General features: G+C 52.2%; 10 protein-coding genes across 10 annotated transcripts; 7 read left to right on the top strand and 3 right to left on the bottom strand.

The window, feature by feature from the left end:
* Nucleotides 1-17: 17 nt before the first annotated feature.
* CKM354_000401800 (uncharacterized protein) lies at nt 18-700 on the top strand (the record flags this gene model as incomplete). Its single annotated transcript, XM_044799242.1, has 2 exons — nt 18-426; nt 480-700. The coding sequence occupies 2 exons, from the start codon at nt 18-20 to the stop codon at nt 698-700; spliced, it is 630 nt and encodes a 209-aa protein (XP_044655177.1).
* A 204-nt stretch (nt 701-904) lies between these two features.
* Nucleotides 905-1678, bottom strand: CKM354_000401900 (uncharacterized protein; the record flags this gene model as incomplete). The annotated part of the gene is made up of 3 exons (XM_044799243.1): nt 905-1140; nt 1195-1402; nt 1484-1678. The coding sequence occupies 3 exons, from the start codon at nt 1676-1678 to the stop codon at nt 905-907; spliced, it is 639 nt and encodes a 212-aa protein (XP_044655178.1).
* Nucleotides 1679-3094: 1416 nt separating this feature from the next.
* On the top strand, nt 3095-4369 carry CKM354_000402000 (uncharacterized protein; the record flags this gene model as incomplete). Its single annotated transcript, XM_044799244.1, has 1 exon — nt 3095-4369. One exon carries the CDS (start codon nt 3095-3097, stop codon nt 4367-4369), a length of 1275 nt encoding a protein of 424 aa, XP_044655179.1.
* A 511-nt stretch (nt 4370-4880) lies between these two features.
* On the top strand, nt 4881-5884 carry CKM354_000402100 (uncharacterized protein; the record flags this gene model as incomplete). Its single annotated transcript, XM_044799245.1, has 2 exons — nt 4881-4977; nt 5037-5884. The coding sequence occupies 2 exons, from the start codon at nt 4881-4883 to the stop codon at nt 5882-5884; spliced, it is 945 nt and encodes a 314-aa protein (XP_044655180.1).
* A 447-nt stretch (nt 5885-6331) lies between these two features.
* On the top strand, nt 6332-8635 carry CKM354_000402200 (uncharacterized protein; the record flags this gene model as incomplete). Its single annotated transcript, XM_044799246.1, has 4 exons — nt 6332-6413; nt 6465-6506; nt 6557-6675; nt 6740-8635. The coding sequence occupies 4 exons, from the start codon at nt 6332-6334 to the stop codon at nt 8633-8635; spliced, it is 2139 nt and encodes a 712-aa protein (XP_044655181.1).
* A 426-nt stretch (nt 8636-9061) lies between these two features.
* CKM354_000402300 (uncharacterized protein) lies at nt 9062-11129 on the top strand (the record flags this gene model as incomplete). The annotated part of the gene is made up of 2 exons (XM_044799247.1): nt 9062-9284; nt 9337-11129. 2 exons carry the CDS (start codon nt 9062-9064, stop codon nt 11127-11129), a joined length of 2016 nt encoding a protein of 671 aa, XP_044655182.1.
* A 140-nt stretch (nt 11130-11269) lies between these two features.
* CKM354_000402400 (uncharacterized protein) lies at nt 11270-12619 on the bottom strand (the record flags this gene model as incomplete). Its single annotated transcript, XM_044799248.1, has 3 exons — nt 11270-11590; nt 11643-12517; nt 12589-12619. 3 exons carry the CDS (start codon nt 12617-12619, stop codon nt 11270-11272), a joined length of 1227 nt encoding a protein of 408 aa, XP_044655183.1.
* An 853-nt stretch (nt 12620-13472) lies between these two features.
* On the top strand, nt 13473-14116 carry CKM354_000402500 (uncharacterized protein; the record flags this gene model as incomplete). The annotated part of the gene is made up of 3 exons (XM_044799249.1): nt 13473-13632; nt 13700-13981; nt 14043-14116. 3 exons carry the CDS (start codon nt 13473-13475, stop codon nt 14114-14116), a joined length of 516 nt encoding a protein of 171 aa, XP_044655184.1.
* A 192-nt stretch (nt 14117-14308) lies between these two features.
* On the bottom strand, nt 14309-14921 carry CKM354_000402600 (uncharacterized protein; the record flags this gene model as incomplete). Its single annotated transcript, XM_044799250.1, has 2 exons — nt 14309-14853; nt 14906-14921. The coding sequence occupies 2 exons, from the start codon at nt 14919-14921 to the stop codon at nt 14309-14311; spliced, it is 561 nt and encodes a 186-aa protein (XP_044655185.1).
* Nucleotides 14922-15221: 300 nt separating this feature from the next.
* Nucleotides 15222-16310, top strand: CKM354_000402700 (25S rRNA (uracil2843-N3)-methyltransferase; the record flags this gene model as incomplete). Its single annotated transcript, XM_044799251.1, has 1 exon — nt 15222-16310. One exon carries the CDS (start codon nt 15222-15224, stop codon nt 16308-16310), a length of 1089 nt encoding a protein of 362 aa, XP_044655186.1.
* Nucleotides 16311-16409: the final 99 nt, after the last annotated feature.

Raw genomic sequence — 16409 nt, forward strand, 5'->3', positions numbered from 1 at the left:
AACAACATCCTGCCACGATGTTATACGAAAATTTAGCAATCAGATTAGCAAAAACTAATCCACTCTGTTCTCCAGATCCAGTCACAAAGGAACCCACGAAGCGCGCCACGAGCAACCCGAAGACGTCTTCCCACGGCGTATGTCGCCTTCTCAAGTTGCCAGCGGAGCTCCGCGACAAGATCTATGAGCTTGTCCTTGCCCGCCACGCCATTTCCGTTGTCCGACACGGGAGCCACCACCAGCCAGGAATCACGCGTGCCAACCGCCAGCTACGCGACGAAACGCTGTTAATGTTCTACGCTCGCAGTACCATCAGATTTGGGCTGGCACGCGAGCTGAACTACCAGACAGCACGGAGCTGGGTCAGAACAATGGCTGGGACCGCGAACTTCAACGCAGTCAAACAATTCCAGCTCACGAAGCAAAGTAAGACTGTCTCAGGTCTTGGCTTGGGAGCTAGCTGACTCCTGAAGATCCAGATGTTCCAACTGCGAAAGTAATTGTATTTCGATTCGCCGAGGACAAGAATGCCTGGAAATTCGGTGTCAGCAATCTTGCGAAATATGGTTCCTCCAGAAAGCAGAGCAAGCTAGCAAATCAGCAGAGGAAGTTAGCAGAAGCATTCTACTCGGTCCTGAACAGCAATGGAGGGCGACTAGATGATATGGTACTACTGCTGTTGATGGGCTGGTGCAGGTGATGTGTCGTGGCCCGGAATGAGAGTCGGTCAGCATGCTGGATTTCGAAGATTGATGAGACTCTTGAAAAGGAGGAAGGTGGCAGATTGAGCAAGCTGTGACTGCTTTTCGGCTTCATCGCCTCTATTGCTGCATATCGACATAATTCAGACTTCACATGGGTCGTGTACTTTTTATACGAGCTGCTTGACCTGATAGCCAGTAGATTAGCCCAACGCTCCCCGTCCGAAGGAAGGACGAGAGGGATCTTTCACCTCGAAGAAACGCTTGAGCCACCAGACTTGGAAGACGCCCTCGCCGACGAGAACGCCGAGTTGAAGCAGACTCCACCACTTGACGCGAGCGTTGGTGCTCTCGGCAGTGTTGCGATGTGTTCGCTCGCGGACCACAATGTATCCCTGTTCGTCCTTGACCTGAGCCATCAGCTCGGACATTGCGCGGACTCGATATCGTTAGTAACGTAGGCAACAGGCACAATCATGCGTATCCAACACACCTTCTTTCTCCAAAGGATCTTGAGGTGCCTCGCTCTCAGGCACATAGACAATTCCATGCACGTTGAAGCTGACCTCTTTTGTGTTCGCTGACCAGTTCTCATTGCTGAAGCAGTATGTGTATCGCCCATCCTCTTTAGCCTCGAAGGAGTGATCTCCGGCGCTGACAGTTCGCTGGTGGACGAGGAATGAATTGCCCGGTGCTTGTATCTATCGCAGAGCCTCCGAGTCAGTATAAGTCCCACCCATGTATACTTCTGTTCCGACTACTACTCCTCTTTCTCAACGCACCCAAAAGTCGATATCCAGGTTGCCGCTTCCTCCGAATTCTCTATCGCCGACCTGGAACGTGACGGTCATGCGATCGTCCTTGTGGAGATTCTCGTGGAAGCACTCTCGGGAGTGGGCCCGCAGCTGAATATTGTGCGCATTGCTAAAGGCGAACAGCGACAGCACTGAAACCAGAATGCTGACAAGGAACACCATCGTGGTGGCTGGTGAAGCTGGATCGTAACAGAATCGAAGGTGCAATGTGTAGCGTGGTCGTGGGGATAGAACAAACGTGTTCGTGCAGGACCCCTGGTCTCCTGCTGCTTCCCAGTCCAATCGTGGTGGAGATCTCGTGAATCTGGTGTCTTGGCAAGGGTTCACATTTCACTTCACTTCTCCTTTCACGTGTCCACAGCCTCTCTTCCGCTCTGTCGTGGCTTGCGGTCAGCGTTGTGCTACAGTGAGGCTCATGCAGAAGGTCTTGATACACACAAGCTGGACATGCAGGCGAGATGAGAAGCAGTGCATAGATTCGAGATGAGCTCACGTGGCAGGTGTCAACCCTCCGCCTTCGACGCTGAAAGGACGGGGTGGAAATCAATGCAACAAATGGCAATACAGACTCAGACTGCGCACATCCGCTCAATCTGCCAATTTAATGATGCGAAACAAGATGGCGAATCTGGTACGAAGCGCTACTCGGGAGTGGTCGTTCCCATAGACTCACGACTTCGTCCAATCCTGCGATAGACACCATGCAGCAGAATACATGCATCGATGTTCCTGCCCGAAGAGACTGGACTCGACACCGGCAAAGCCCCTTGTCTACTGCTTCTCCTTCCGGTGGGAATCGATGTAGAGCAGGCAGTAAAGGGTGTCTTACGCGGAGCACGATGCACGCCACTAGATGGAGCAACGCCCCATAAATGCGGATTTTGCCTACGCCAATGCTTCAGCTGATGTTGTACCAGTCGCCAGGCAGTCTTAGACTTTCTCCATCCACGGATTTGTTTTGTTCCTCTGGCCGGTATTGTGTGTAGCGCACATTTTGTAGGTTCTTGCTTCACTGCTTCTCAAACTGATCATGCACTATTCTCAAGCCTCCGTGCAAGAGATGTCTAAAGCTGCAGCTGCATGTTCGCCGAATGGCGCGACCGTTGCCATGACGCCGGCTACACTTCACGCCAACATCATAGGTTCGAGATTGATTCCCGTCACCCATCGCAATCCTCACTCAGTCTCAGAAGAAGCTCCCAGTCACACAAGAAGCTCATAAGGACCACACATACAGCTAGTCACCATGGGCCGTCTCTCGACCTCTCTGGCGGCGAAAGCCACGCACGCAGACAATCTACCTGTGCAGCTTCCCAACATCTCGGCACTCGACCTGCTCCTGCCAAAAGGCGTCACCAAATCAAATTCCAGCAGAAGGAGCCAGGTCAGTCTCGAAGCTCACTTCACATGAATCCTTCTCGCGTTCTCTTTCCACTAGTCGCCTCATTCATTGCGCTTCTCGAAAGCATTTCGCTCTCAGACATGTTCGCATCACCGCGTCCACTACACCACCTTTTTCCTTACGCCTCTTCTCATTTCACCTCCCTATCCTCGATCCTTCGAGTCTCCTTCGACAACATGTCTTTCACGATATTCCCCTATCGCTCGGTAGCGGCGCCGAAAATGTATCTGGTTGACTCTGACACTGGTCAGCCACTCAATAGGTCCATGGAAACCCTACAACTATCCTCCGCTTCAGCCATCGCAGATGCGGAGATCAGGCGCGATAGGCGTGGAAGGCTCGTAATGGTGCGCCACAAGGGCTCGAGTATCATCAATGGAGGTGGCAGTGTTGCTGGGACCGAAGTCATCACATTTGAGGACATCAAGAGGAGCATTGACAAGATGAATGAACAAGAAAGCGGCAAAGAGAAGAAGAGCGTGAAGGAGGATGACAAGTCAAAGGAAGAGGAGAAAGGTCCGAAAGAAGTCAAAGCCTCGAACGATCAAAAGAAGGGCGGCAAGGATGATGCTCAGAAAGCTGAGGAGAAGCCCAGCAACGGCTTCACTCCTGAAGAGGATGCAAAGCTGAGAGAGCTGAAAGCGTCGACCGGCAAGGGCGGCTCTAGATCATGGAAGGAAATCGCCGAGGAAATGGGGAAGGGAGTGGAGTCGTTGAAGGCGCGCTGGAAGGAGCTGCAAGATGCAGATAAAGCTGGCGGAGGAGAGTCGAACGACAAGAAGGACAACGCGAATAAGCCGCAGGAGCAGAAGAAAGGCGAGGGCAAGGTTAAGGGCAATGGCAATCAGGGAGCGAACGAGAAGGAAGATGCCGGCAAACAAAATGGCCAGGGTGGTAATCAGCAGCATCTGGACAACTTTGTGTTCACTGAAGAGGACGATAAGTTGCTCCGAGAGCTCAAGCAATCTGGAGCGAATTGGAAGACCATCAAGAAACAGCTCAAGAAGCCCCAGCCGGTGTGCGAGAAGCGTTGGGAAGAGATTGGCGGTGACGTTGTAAAGGAGGAGCCAAAGAAGGAGGAGCCGCCGAAGCAGGAGAAGACTACGAATGCAAGTGAGAAGAAAGACGATGCTAAGAAAGAGCATGCGAAACAGGAGGACGCCAAGAAGCCGGCCAGCGTCGTCAAGAAGTCTTCTAAGGCTGGCTCTGTGGCAGGAAGTGTTCGAAGCACTCGATCGTCAGTCAAGTTCAGCATTCGCGAGTGGCGAGCCCTCCAAGAGGACGACTTCTTCTCCTTCGATGAGCTACAACTGTTATGTCAACTGATAGGCAAGCATGGCGAGGCGAGCTGGTTGGGTATCGCGAGCGCCTTTCATGACAAGACGGGCAGGAGAGTGCACCCGGACGATATCAGGGAGAAATTTGAGGCGATCGGAAAGACATGCATCTGAGCTAGCCTGCACTTGTGGCGATAAGGATGATTTGCTTGACACTCACGGCCTACGAAACTGCGTCAGAGTAAGTGCGGCAAGCAGAGGTTCACCGGTGCTACATTAAGTGCAGATGCAAATACAGCAGTCTGATTGGGCCATGGAAATTCCTGGCTGAGAATTAGACACAACCGATGCAGCTGCTCGGTAATCCTTTGATAAGCAACGTGGGGAAGCCACTGCAAGGTAGCTGCGAACGAATGGCACATGCGAGCACATATTCGCCAGTCCGAGTACTAAAATAGTATTGAACGAGCAACAGAGCCCAGCCTGTGGCGAATGATCATGGCCCGATTGCAACTTACCTTAGTGGATCAAGTGCACGTGCTGTTGGCACATCGATACTGTGATCCTGCAGCTGAGATGCGACGCCCTCGCTAGGCATTCAGCTGACAGATGCGGCACAGAATGCAATATAATGTAAAGCGGTGCCTGTTCTCTCAGAGCGCCACATAGATCTCTTGCTCTCAAAATGCCTTTGACAAGTGACGCCCACACGCTCGACGTAGCGAACAAGCTCGTGAGCGTACTTCGTGAAAGTGCTGGTACCCCGAAAGCATTTCGTCCAGGCAAGTCCACCCAGCTTCATTCCCAATAATGCAATTGAATTACGACTGACACCCCGCAGCTCACGCCAAAGGACACCTTGTGAAAGGCACATTCAAGCCTACTGCCGAAGCCGCATCGCTCTCGAAAGCACCACACTTCAATAATGCCTCGACACCGTTTTTAATGCGGTTTTCCGTTGGAACCGGCCTTCCAACAATCTCAGACAAAGATCCCAAAGCCAGTCCTCGTGGTCTTGCGGTTCGCTTCTTGCTCAGCGAGGATGGACATCAGCATACAGATATCATTGGGCACTCGACTCCGAACTTTCCAGTAGCATCTGGTGAAGGATTTCTATCACTGATGCACGCATCGAAGAACGGAGTGTTTGAAGAATTTCTGAAAGGCAGCCCAGCTGCTGATGCGTTTTTCAAAGTCCCTATACCTTATCCGGAGAGTTTCTTGACGGATAAGTTTTTCATGGTTAATGCGTTCAAGTTTGTGAATGCAGAGGGGAAGGAGAAGTTTGGGATGTATCGTGTGGTACCAGAGGAGTATGTTACACTTTCGGACGAGGACTTGAAGGACAAGTCCGATTCGTATCTTTTCGAGGAATTGGAAGAGAGGCTTGGGAAGGGATCCGTGACGCTGAAGCTTGTGGTTCAGATTGCGGAAGAGGGCGATGTTACTGACGATGCGACTATGAGGTGGCCGGAAAGCAGGGAAATTGTGGAACTGGGCAGTTTTGCGCTTGAGACTTATGTGAAGACGGATGAGAGTCTCAAGGAGCAGCAGAAGATCATTTTCGATCCTATCCCGAGGGTTGATGGTATTGAGCCTTCTGCGGATCCGATTTTGGAGATGCGGGCGGCGGTGTATCTCATTTCCGGTCGGATCAGACGGCAGGCGCAGAAGGAGATGGAGAAGTAGACGTAACGATAGATTTGTTCCCTTCGCTCGTCGTTAATTTCTGTGTCAGCTTCGTGTATGTAGGAAACTCCGTGACGTCGTTGTGGCTGGCTTCGTGTCCGCCTGCCAGGATTGTCTCCGTCCATGCATGGCCTCCGCCGACCAATGTTGCATCCTCCATCTCGTCCCATCTGCGTCAGCGAATGTTAGCGGCCAGCTTCGGCACGGATGCGAGCTTGCAGTCGAGCAGACGGACGGAGAGGCTGTGCAGAAACGGGATCCACACTCGCGTCTCAGCTTTCCAGTGACTTTGACAGCTCGCCCACGCGACGTGTCATGGCAGCTATTCCGTCACCATGTCATCCGAGTGGCGCCTGGGACTGACCCTCTAGAAGTGTTGTGAGATTCTCTTGCTCCTGCTCTGCAGATGTCGAGAGGCAGACCGCTAGCAGCGGCAGACTACGCAGCATGGCGATGAAATGGCTTCGAGCGGCGAAGCCCAATGTGCACGCCAGCAAGAGCCTGACGGCGCTGGATGAGCCGCATGCATGTGAGGATTCGCCGCGGAGGACTGGCGAACGAGACGACTGATGAGCAACAGTGGCAGAGGCAATGAGCCATGCGGCTCTCATCATGAACGATGGTAATAAGCATGCCATGAACCATGAACGAGCTGTACTTACGGGAGCATAGAGGTCGAGAAGGCAGAAGTGGAGCTGAGTAAAGGCACCAGTCCTTTCCATAAGCTGGGAACGGCGACGACCTTGTTCTTGCGAGCGACCTTGGGATTCGAGAAAGAGATCATGGAGCAGGTGCGGGTTTGCCATATAGGAACGAATCGAGGACAATGCGCTGACGATGTCCGCCCTCCTTTAGGCAGCATTGCGACTTGCAGACGCGGAAGAGGCAGCCAGCGAACACCAAAGGCGTGCGCTACGAGATCCTTCGACGGCCCACGAGAGCAAAATCTACCCGCGAGGTTCTGAATATGCGCTCTGCCATGCCGAGACGCAACTCATGGCGGCAGTGGTCGCAGTACTGAACGAGAGCCTGACGGAGTCTCTGAGAGGTTTCTATAAATTGCGGAAGGCGTTCACCACACTTTTGGAGATCATTGAAGCGGAGAATCGATACGTGGAGAAGCATCACTCCGGGTCGACATCGTCTCTATCAAGTGCTAGCGTTGATAAAGCTTCGGAAGCGGAGACATCAGGCACGTCCTCCGGGGTCTTGACCCCCGTGGAAAAGGAGGATGATGAAGAATTCAAAGATGCTGTGGAGAGTGCTTCGGAACAGCCAACACCTATGGAATATCAGGGGAAGCTTGAGTATCCTGATGTGGACCGGCTCAACCTGCAGGACAAACCTCAGACACTTGAGAAAGACACATCTGTCAACGAATTTGGGACAGTCAATGGTGCAGCCGGTGACGCGCCACCAGCATACGAATCGTCAAGCTCAAAACGGCAGGCCGACGCTGAGGTCGACGGTTTCGATTTCAGAGCCATCACGGACGACCCAATAGATCATTTCATACACTCGGGAGCCGCGATGTGCTTCGGACTACTACAGCTCCTGCTTTCTATGATACCTCCGGCCTTTGGAAAGATTCTTTCGATCTTCTCCTTTCGTGGAGATCGTGAGGCGGGCATGCGCCTGCTATGGAGAGCTACGGCGTTCAAAAACAACATCAATGGTGCCATGGCTGGCTTGGTCCTCCTGCCTTTCCATAATGCAGCTATTGCGCTGTGCGACATCCACAGGAGAGAATCGTATCCCAAAGAGAGGCTTCATGGTCTTCTGAAGGAGATGCGTACACTCTATCCACGATCCATCATGTGGGTCTTGGAGGAATCGCGAATGCATGGCGTGGAACGGAACCTGGAAGAAGCAGTGGATATTCTCACTTGTGATGCTAAGACTTCATCGTTGAAGCAGATGGAAGCTCTTCGCGTCTTCGAGACTAGCATGGCTTTGATGTTCCTACACCGATACGAGGAATGCGCTGCCGCATTTCAGAAGTGCGTCCATCTCAATAACTGGAGTCATGGACTTTACTACTACATTGCTGGATCTTGCTTCGTGGAGATGTACAGACAATGTCAGCACACAGATCCGAAGCTTGCAGAGACCTACCGGGATAAGGCCAAGCATCTTTTAGGCCAGGTTGCGCAAAATACGGGCAAGAAAAAGTTCATGGCACGACAATTACCATTGGACGTGTACATCAACCGCAAACTTGTGAAGTGGCAGCATCGGGCCAAGACTCGCGAGTGCGATCTTATCGATGCAATTGGCGTGTCTCCACTCGAGGGGATGATCTACTTCTGGAACGGTTACAAGCGAATGAGTCCGGCGCACTTGCAAGAGTCCATGGCCCGGCTGGCCTGGTCGCATGATCAACCGACATGGCCTAGTGAAGCTGTGGATGAGAAGGCCATTTGCGCTGTGTTACAGGCGACTGTACTGCGAAATCTTGGAAAGACCGAGGAGGCCAAAACGATGCTCGGTGAGCACGTCTTCTGCTATGAGCCGCACCAGATCACTGCTTGTGATCAGGCTGACAATTGGCCTTTGCCAGTGGCGCACTACGAGCTCTCCGTCTGCCACTGGAACGAGGCGGGAGGTCAAGACGGCGATGTTGCGAAGCTCAAGCTGTGCAGCGACGAGCTTGCGAAGGTGGAAAGATGGGGAAGCTTTGAGCTTGATGCGAGAGTCGGATTGAAGCTGACAACCGCCCGGCAGACATTGACGCGGACTGGCATCAGTTGAGCCACTGTTCGATTGCTGCATTTATATAAACATAGACAGTTGCATAGCAGTCAAGCAGGAGCTCTTTTCTCCAGCCCATGTCCGCGTCGGCATTAGCACGTCCGATCAAACGTCACCTCCGGCTCTCCTCATCGCCAACTTCCCAGTTTACGATCGTCTGGATCTGGAGCTAAAAAGAGCCAATGCCCGTGGGGAGCTGGATCCGGCTATCCTGTGTTCATCTTAGGGTGCTTTTATATTAGAAAAGGATTGCATCTGCACCCCAGGTTGTGCAACGAATATATCGGCAGCACATGTCACTATCATAGCTGCGGCGGCACAACATCATTGGCGAACTGACACTACCGCTAGCGCGACCAGCCTTATGTCTGGAACCATCAAGGGATCCCTGACCCGCGTGCTGTGGCTTCCGATCGTGATGCCAGTATGTGTGACGCGGATACTTTAGAGAAGACCCAGGCTCCATCAGATGGCGAGCATGTTGCGAGGACTATCACGCCAAAGTTACGCCGCATTTCTGGCTCGGAGAATATGTCTGGCAGTCTTAGAGTGGTGAATGTATCTCCAGATCAGAGCAGCAGAGAACAACGCGAAGACGACCTGCCGATCAGCTCACCAATTGGTATGCCATCGGAAAATGCAACTCTTCGTTAGTCAGCACTTTCTGGTATCTGCGAGGAAAAGTACTGATGCTTGAGCAGCTGGGCCGAGATCACCGAGTGTGTTCGATATACCCGAGGAGTCACACGATGAGCTCTACACTAATAGCACAGAAGTGGCCGACACTCGAGATTCAACAGAAGAGCGGGACTCTTACAACTTGAAGCCTCCACCTCCCATCCGGCCCCACCAACTCAACAATGAGCTCGAGGCCTCGTCAGAACGATTCTTCTCTGCCGATCATCTGGACCTTATTCTCAAGGACTATGCCCTCACTGTGCGATTCAAGCAATTTCTGAAGACTTATAGACCTGCATATATCGATGTGTTGAAGGACTACATCGAAGCCAAGAAAGCAATTGCGGCGATTGAATATGCGAACGCCGTGGCGAATCGCTTACAATCACCAGCGACCTACTCACCTTTACGAACCGCGAGGCTAGATGAGCGATTCGAGACCCAAGCAAAGCAGAAAGAACAGACTTTGGTTGAAGAGGCCTTACCAGCTTACCTTACGCACAGATTAGTCTGTCTTGTCACAGACACACTAGTCAAAGAAATCACCGGAAATAGCGCCCCAATCATGCACGAACTAATCCCATCTCTGGCTGAAGTCTACTGTATTTCAGATCCCAGTGTACAAGACAATCCCATCGTCTACGCTTCCGAAGAATTCTACAACATCACTCAGTATACCAAAGAATTTGCCATCGGCCGCAACTGCAGATTTCTCCAAGGACCCAGATCATCGGATTCGACTGTCGCTCGACTTATACAGGCATTGTCAAAAGGAGAAGAATGTACTGAGACGATCCTCAATTACAGAAGAGACGGCACGCCATTCATGAATCTCCTGATGATCGCTCCTCTATACGATAATAAAGGCGCCGTACGATACTTCCTAGGCTGTCAAATCGACGTCTCATCACTCATCGAAAATGGCAGAGGCGTGGAATCTTTTGCTCAACTCCTTGCTCAATACAGAACAGAAGCTCTCAATGGAAGTTTCTCAGCGCGAAAAAGTGCAAGACGAGATCCGATGGCGATACTGAGTGATTGGGGTCAACTCCTCACAGAAGAAGAAGCCGAAGTCGTGAAGAATCGAGCACAAAAGACCAGAAGCAGAGTTCCATCTGAGGGCGGAATGGGATCCATGACATCTTGTTCGAAAGTTCTGCTAAATCGAAACGGCTCGAAATCTAGTCGTATTATTCTCGGAATGGAAGATTCTACTTCTGCTACGGAAAGACAACTCTGGCCAGCGGCGAATTTGGGACCTTCTGGAAGACTGCCTGGGGTCTACCAGAGCTATTTACTTGTGAGACCTTATCCTTCCCTACGCATAACTTTCACGTCGCCTTCTCTGAGGATTCCGGGACTTATACAGACGAAATTTCTGGATCGCATAGGAGGGCCTGTTTCGGTTCGAGAAGGACTTCTGGATGCTTTGACTCGTGGTACGGGTGTTACAGCGAAAGTGAATTGGCTTACTTCGAATTCCAGCGCGGACATGGAAGGTGGGAGGATACGTTGGTTGCATTGTACTCCGCTCTTTGGATCGGATGATCGTGTTGGGGTCTGGATGGTGGTTGTTTGTGAGGACGAGTCGGCGATGTTGACGGGGAGTTTGAGTAGAGCTGGGTCGTCGAGTACGAGAGGTGGAGGAGCGCAAGACTTCACGAGTAGTAAGCTGTATGCGGACTATCTCAAACGTGAAGGTCGAGAGAGCAGACCTATAACGGCGCAGACGAATGAGTCGAAGAATAGTCTTGCGGCGCCGGATGATGGCGATGACGGGATTGGATCGCTCAATCATCATTTTCGAGACTTTTGACACCATGTAGTCGCATCTTTGCGGCGACGAGATGGTAAAGAGAGATGCTAGCGAGCAGCATAGTCGCTTGGTGCGACCAAGAATGAGGTAGATGCCACATTCGCCTCGACAATAACAGAAGTCCTCAGCCTCAAGTTTGCTCACCATATAAGCTTGAAGATAAAGAACCAGACATAAACCACCGGCGTCAGCAGAGCAGTGATCCAAGGCCCGAGCTCTCCCCTGACCGCGCGAAGAATATACCGCTCAATGCCTTGTCGTGGTGCACCAGGTGTGAAGAACATCGCTGTCATCATATCGTATGTCAGTTGCTGTGTCTCCGTGGCTCGACTGAACATGTCTCTCTCGAAGGCTTCAATGTTGCCGTCAAGATTCGAGCTGGAATGAGACGACTTGATTGCTGCGGCGAGCTTCATCGCATCCTGAAGAGCAAGGTTAACACCTTCGCCCGCGAACGGCGTCTGCAAACTGGTCAGTCCGGCAAGGTAGGAGAAGTAGATGGAGTGACTTCACCATCACATGGGCTGCGTCTCCGATCAGCGTCACGCCAGCTCGATGTTTCCATTTGTGGCCAATCGGCAGCATGTACAAGTCTCTGGGCTGCACAGTACCCTCGGCGGCCTGTGTAAGAGCAAGGAGGTCAGGATGCCAGCCAGCATACTCTTGTCTAATTGTCTTCTTCACTTCTTCGGTATCGTGGACATTGCAAGCTGACTGCCAATCGCTTGGTCTTACCGCCCAAGTTCCAACATTGATGCTACCGTCGCCCATTTGCTGCGCCATGATACTTTTGCCGTCAGAGAAGGAGAAGAGATTGCCGCGATTGACCAGTTTGTGTAGATCAGGCACTTGTTGCTCGGCGTTCGAAATGAGAAGCGAATGACCAGCTATCCCGCTGTAGTATGGTTTGGCATCGCTAAGTAGGGGTCTGACTTTAGACCATGCGCCATCTGCTCCAACGACGAGATCGAAGCCGCTGGCTGTGCTACCGTCTGCGAAAGAAAGAGAGTGGTCGCCACTGACTGCGACGAGCTTCTTGTTCCATCGGACTGTGCCTTCAGGCAGGCTATTGAACAGTAATTCTCGTAATTTTGGCCGGTCGATCTCGGGTCGTCCAGTGGTTGAGCTGCCCTTCGATCCTTGCTGCGTGATATAGCAGAGGAGATTCTTGTCCGCGATCTTGAATGCTTCTCCATCATATCTAGCGTACTTCAAGAACTCGTCGAACAGTCCAGCTTCTTTAAGTGCAGCTTGCCCAGTCTTCTCGTGCAGATCTAGAGTGCCTCCTTGCGATCTGAAGTCAATGCTGCTCTCTCTCTCGAATATCGTTACACTGATATCGCTGTCTTTGTGCAGGAGAAGATGTGCTAGCATGCAACCCGCCGGTCCTGTGAGAGCGTGAGCAAAATCCGCTGCTGTCGAGAAGCTGACCGGGAGATAATGATTCTCTCGTGCATACCACTCCCAACAATTGCCACATTGATCCCCATACTCACTGCTTTTGACTGCGTGTCAGACTGGACGCTGTGCTCGCTTGAAAAGACCAGTCACGTATGGAATGTAGGAACATTGAAAATAGTGGCCCGTTTGGCTGTGGCCTACCTTTTGTCCAGTGCACATATGCTTCTGCGAAAGCTACATTGTCTCTTAGCGGGCATCCTGTGTGGAAGATCGGTGCGCCATTGATCCTCTTCGGCCGAAAAGCTTCACATCTGCCCGAAGGTGACGGCGTGCTTCACGCACATGTTCATCTCTCACTTGCAGACACAACCACGGTCGTCCTCATGTTCTGCCATGGTATCCTTGGCGGCCTTGGCTGCGAGAGAAGACGCCCGCATCTGCTGCCTGAGGAGCGCTGGCGACCCGCTAACTCACGTAATAAGGCGGCCGGGTTCCTACAGCAGGTGGATTTTCATGTGACAGGACCAGCCGAGTTGGCCGGGTGGGAGCTGCGGCGTCGGCAGGCTGCCGATCTGGACTGCTTCGCGACCGTCTCCCAGCGCGATCGCGGCGACGCCGTACATCGGTTGGCGGGTATGAGAGGCTTATAAAGCGGCGATAGCAGGGTGGGCGGAGGGCCTGGTCGCGCATGTGCGGCGTGCGACTCTTTTGTGCTGACTCCGTCGGAGACGTGGTCGTTTCTGGCAGCAGCGAATGACGGCATCGCTCGTGCCGGGGCAAGTGAGAGGGACTGGAGCTCCTCCCATGACAATTACCTCTCTCGCCGCACCACGCTAGACTGTGATGCCTCGTGCTGCAATCTCTGTCCTCCACTCTGCCTCCAAGCGCATCGTCCTTCCCACCACCGTAGCCTTCACCTACCGACGAACCACTCACGCCGCCATGTCGTCCGCTACCACCTTCTTCGACTTCACGCCCAAAGATAAGAAGGGCCAGGAGTACCCGCTCTCCAACCTCAAGGGCAAGGTCGTCCTGGTCGTGAACACTGCTTCCAAATGCGGCTTCACTCCACAGTTTGAGGGCCTTGAGAAGCTCTACAAAGGTATGACAGCTGCAGCAGCGTCTTGGCCTGACTCGCGCCCGCATACTGACATGCTTGTTTCCACCAGAGGTCAAGCCAAAGCACGAAGACTTCGAGATCATCGGCTTCCCATGCAATCAATTCGGCGGACAGGACCCAGGCAGCAACGATGAGATCCAGAGCTTCTGTCAGCTCAACTACGGCGTCACATTCCCAGTCTTGGGCAAGACGGATGTGAACGGAGAAAAGGCTGAGCCAGTGTGGGAATGGATGAAGTCCGAGAAGCCGGGCATCATGGGCCTGAAGCGCGTGAAGTGGAACTTTGAGAAGTTCCTCATTGGAAGAGACGGCAAGGTCAAGCAGCGATGGGGTACGTTTACACACATCTCCGGGATAAATTCATTCAAGCCATGCTAACATATTCCGTTCAGCCAGCACAAGCTCTCCAGACAAGATCAAGGCGGACATTGAAGCCGCGCTCAACGAGAAAGCACCGGCCTCGTAGGCGACGTCGAAGGAAAGAACAAGATTGAGCGAATTATACCCCAAATAGCAGTCTTATTGCACCTTGCTTGTTAGCACGAGTTGAAGCTTCACATCTCGCCCTTGCGTTACAATACGGATGTCTCGGCATAGCATTCGTAGCATCTGGACGCTCAGCACGGGCAATAGTTGGAATGAACTCTCGTGAAGTGGTCTAACTGAAGTCCAGACTGTACTTGGCGGCCATCTCACCGACGTCAAGAGCGACCAAGAATCGCGAGACGGTGTTGTATGCTGCAACAGTCGCAGTGATCTCGACAACTTCCCGCTCACTGAACAGAGTCTTCAGCTTCTCGAACAACGGATCCTTGACGATAACCCCAATCGTCATCGCATTGGCATACTGCAGAACAGTAAGATGCTTATCGTCCAGTCCGCTGCCATCCCACTCCCGGTCCTTGAGCTTTTCAATGTGCTCCTCACTCAGCACACCCGCTTTCCTCAGAATCGGTACATGCTGATCCCATTCGAACCATGCATGGTTCAAAACGGCCACCCGGCAGATGGCAATCTCTCGTACCGAAGCTGGTAATGTTGTTTGTTCTCGGATAGACTTAAGGAAAGAGTTCCAGCCATCTGCAACTGGAGGTGCGTGAAGTAGAGCCTTGTCCAGCGGAATGAGTTTTCCACCTCGTCGTGCTTTCACACGTTCGACGACTGCCTGGTCTTCAGGCGTGTCCATCGTGGGGTCATCGTCGACTCGCGCAGGGATTAGCGTTCAATGATTGACTCAGTGTTGCGAGTTCCTTACCGTATGGAAGCCGCATTTTTGCTATTCGTCTGCAATTGTAGGAGAAATTTGATGCGAGGGGACTACTCAACACAATAGTTCCTGGATTTAAATCCTTCAAAAGTGACTTGATATATGACTACTGTCTAAACGACCACGACCATCCATCCCATCCCACTTGATGCCCCGCCTTCACGGCAAGGGCGAGATCGGCGCTCGCTCCATGGCGGAACGTCGGCATTTCCGCACCAAGCTCATTTCCTCCACAACTTCCCCTTCGGATCCGAGACGAAAAAGCGGAAACGAGCGCGATAGAAAATGTGCCAATTCTCATCAAATGGCTCGAGGAACGGAAAGCTGGAAAGCGGCTTCGCATAAGCGCTTGCCTCAGAACAAGAATAAAACTCAGAAGACATCACAACGCAAGCAGACTGACAATGAGAATGAGACCGAGCAGCCAGTTTCGAATGTTCCATTGGCCCTGCAGCAGAGATGTTTGAATATTTTTCGGGATGCTTTGACTTCGGGAGAAGAAGATGTAAGCTTGTTGCAGGAAGTCAAGGGTCATCTTTATAGGCGAGATTTCGCGGAGGCTTTTGGGAAGGATGAGTATCTCAGAGTCTATGCTTCGAGGTGGAGTCCGAGTCGGGCGTTGGGGTATTTGCAGATTTTGAGTGATGTTCAGGAGAAGATTTGTAAGGGGAGAGAAGAGGAGGGGGCGTTGAAGGTGGTTTGTTTGGGAGGGGGCGCTGGAGCTGAATTGGTTGCGCTTGCTGCTTGGTTATCTGAACGAAGAGGAGATTCACCGGATTCTAGGATTTCGGCTGTGTTTCTGGATATTGCGGCGTGGGGTCCTACGGTTTCGAATCTGGAAAAGGCTGTTGTGAGTCCGCCGGTTCTGTCACAATACGCTTCTGCAGCGGCCAAAGCAGCGAATGTCGCGTTACTTCCGGAGGAAGCATTCACGGCGACATTCCAACAAGCAGATGCACTAGACCTCGATGACGCACAGAGCAAAGGAATCTACGAGAACACAGACCTCATCACACTCCTCTTCACGCTCAACGAACTCTATTCGACTTCTGTCCCGAAGACGCAGAAAATGCTCGCTCGAATCACGGAAGCGGCACAGCCTGGAGCATATTTGCTAGTCGTCGATAGTCCTGGAAGCTACTCGACTATTTCTATCAATGGAGCTGAGAAGAAGTATCCCATGCAATGGCTGCTTGATCACACGCTTCTTGGCACACAACAGAAGCGTGGTGAACAGGAGATCCCGGCGAAGTGGGAGAAGGTGGTTTCGGATGAGTCGAGATGGTTCAGATTGCCTCAGGGACTGGAGTATCGTCTGGAACTGGAGAATATGAGATATCAGATTCATTTGTATCGGCGAGCGGATGATGAGGTGAAGGTTGAAGAGGATTGATATGGCACTGGAATTCGGTACTTCTGAACATCGACCTAACTCCAACAACACCCATCTGTGCATGATCCTGGTACCTGGCGAGAAATTCGTGGGCAGGAA

This window comes from Cercospora kikuchii (genome assembly GCF_019650295.1).
Source record: "Cercospora kikuchii DNA, contig_00002, whole genome shotgun sequence".
Lineage (NCBI taxonomy): Eukaryota > Fungi > Ascomycota > Dothideomycetes > Mycosphaerellales > Mycosphaerellaceae > Cercospora > Cercospora kikuchii.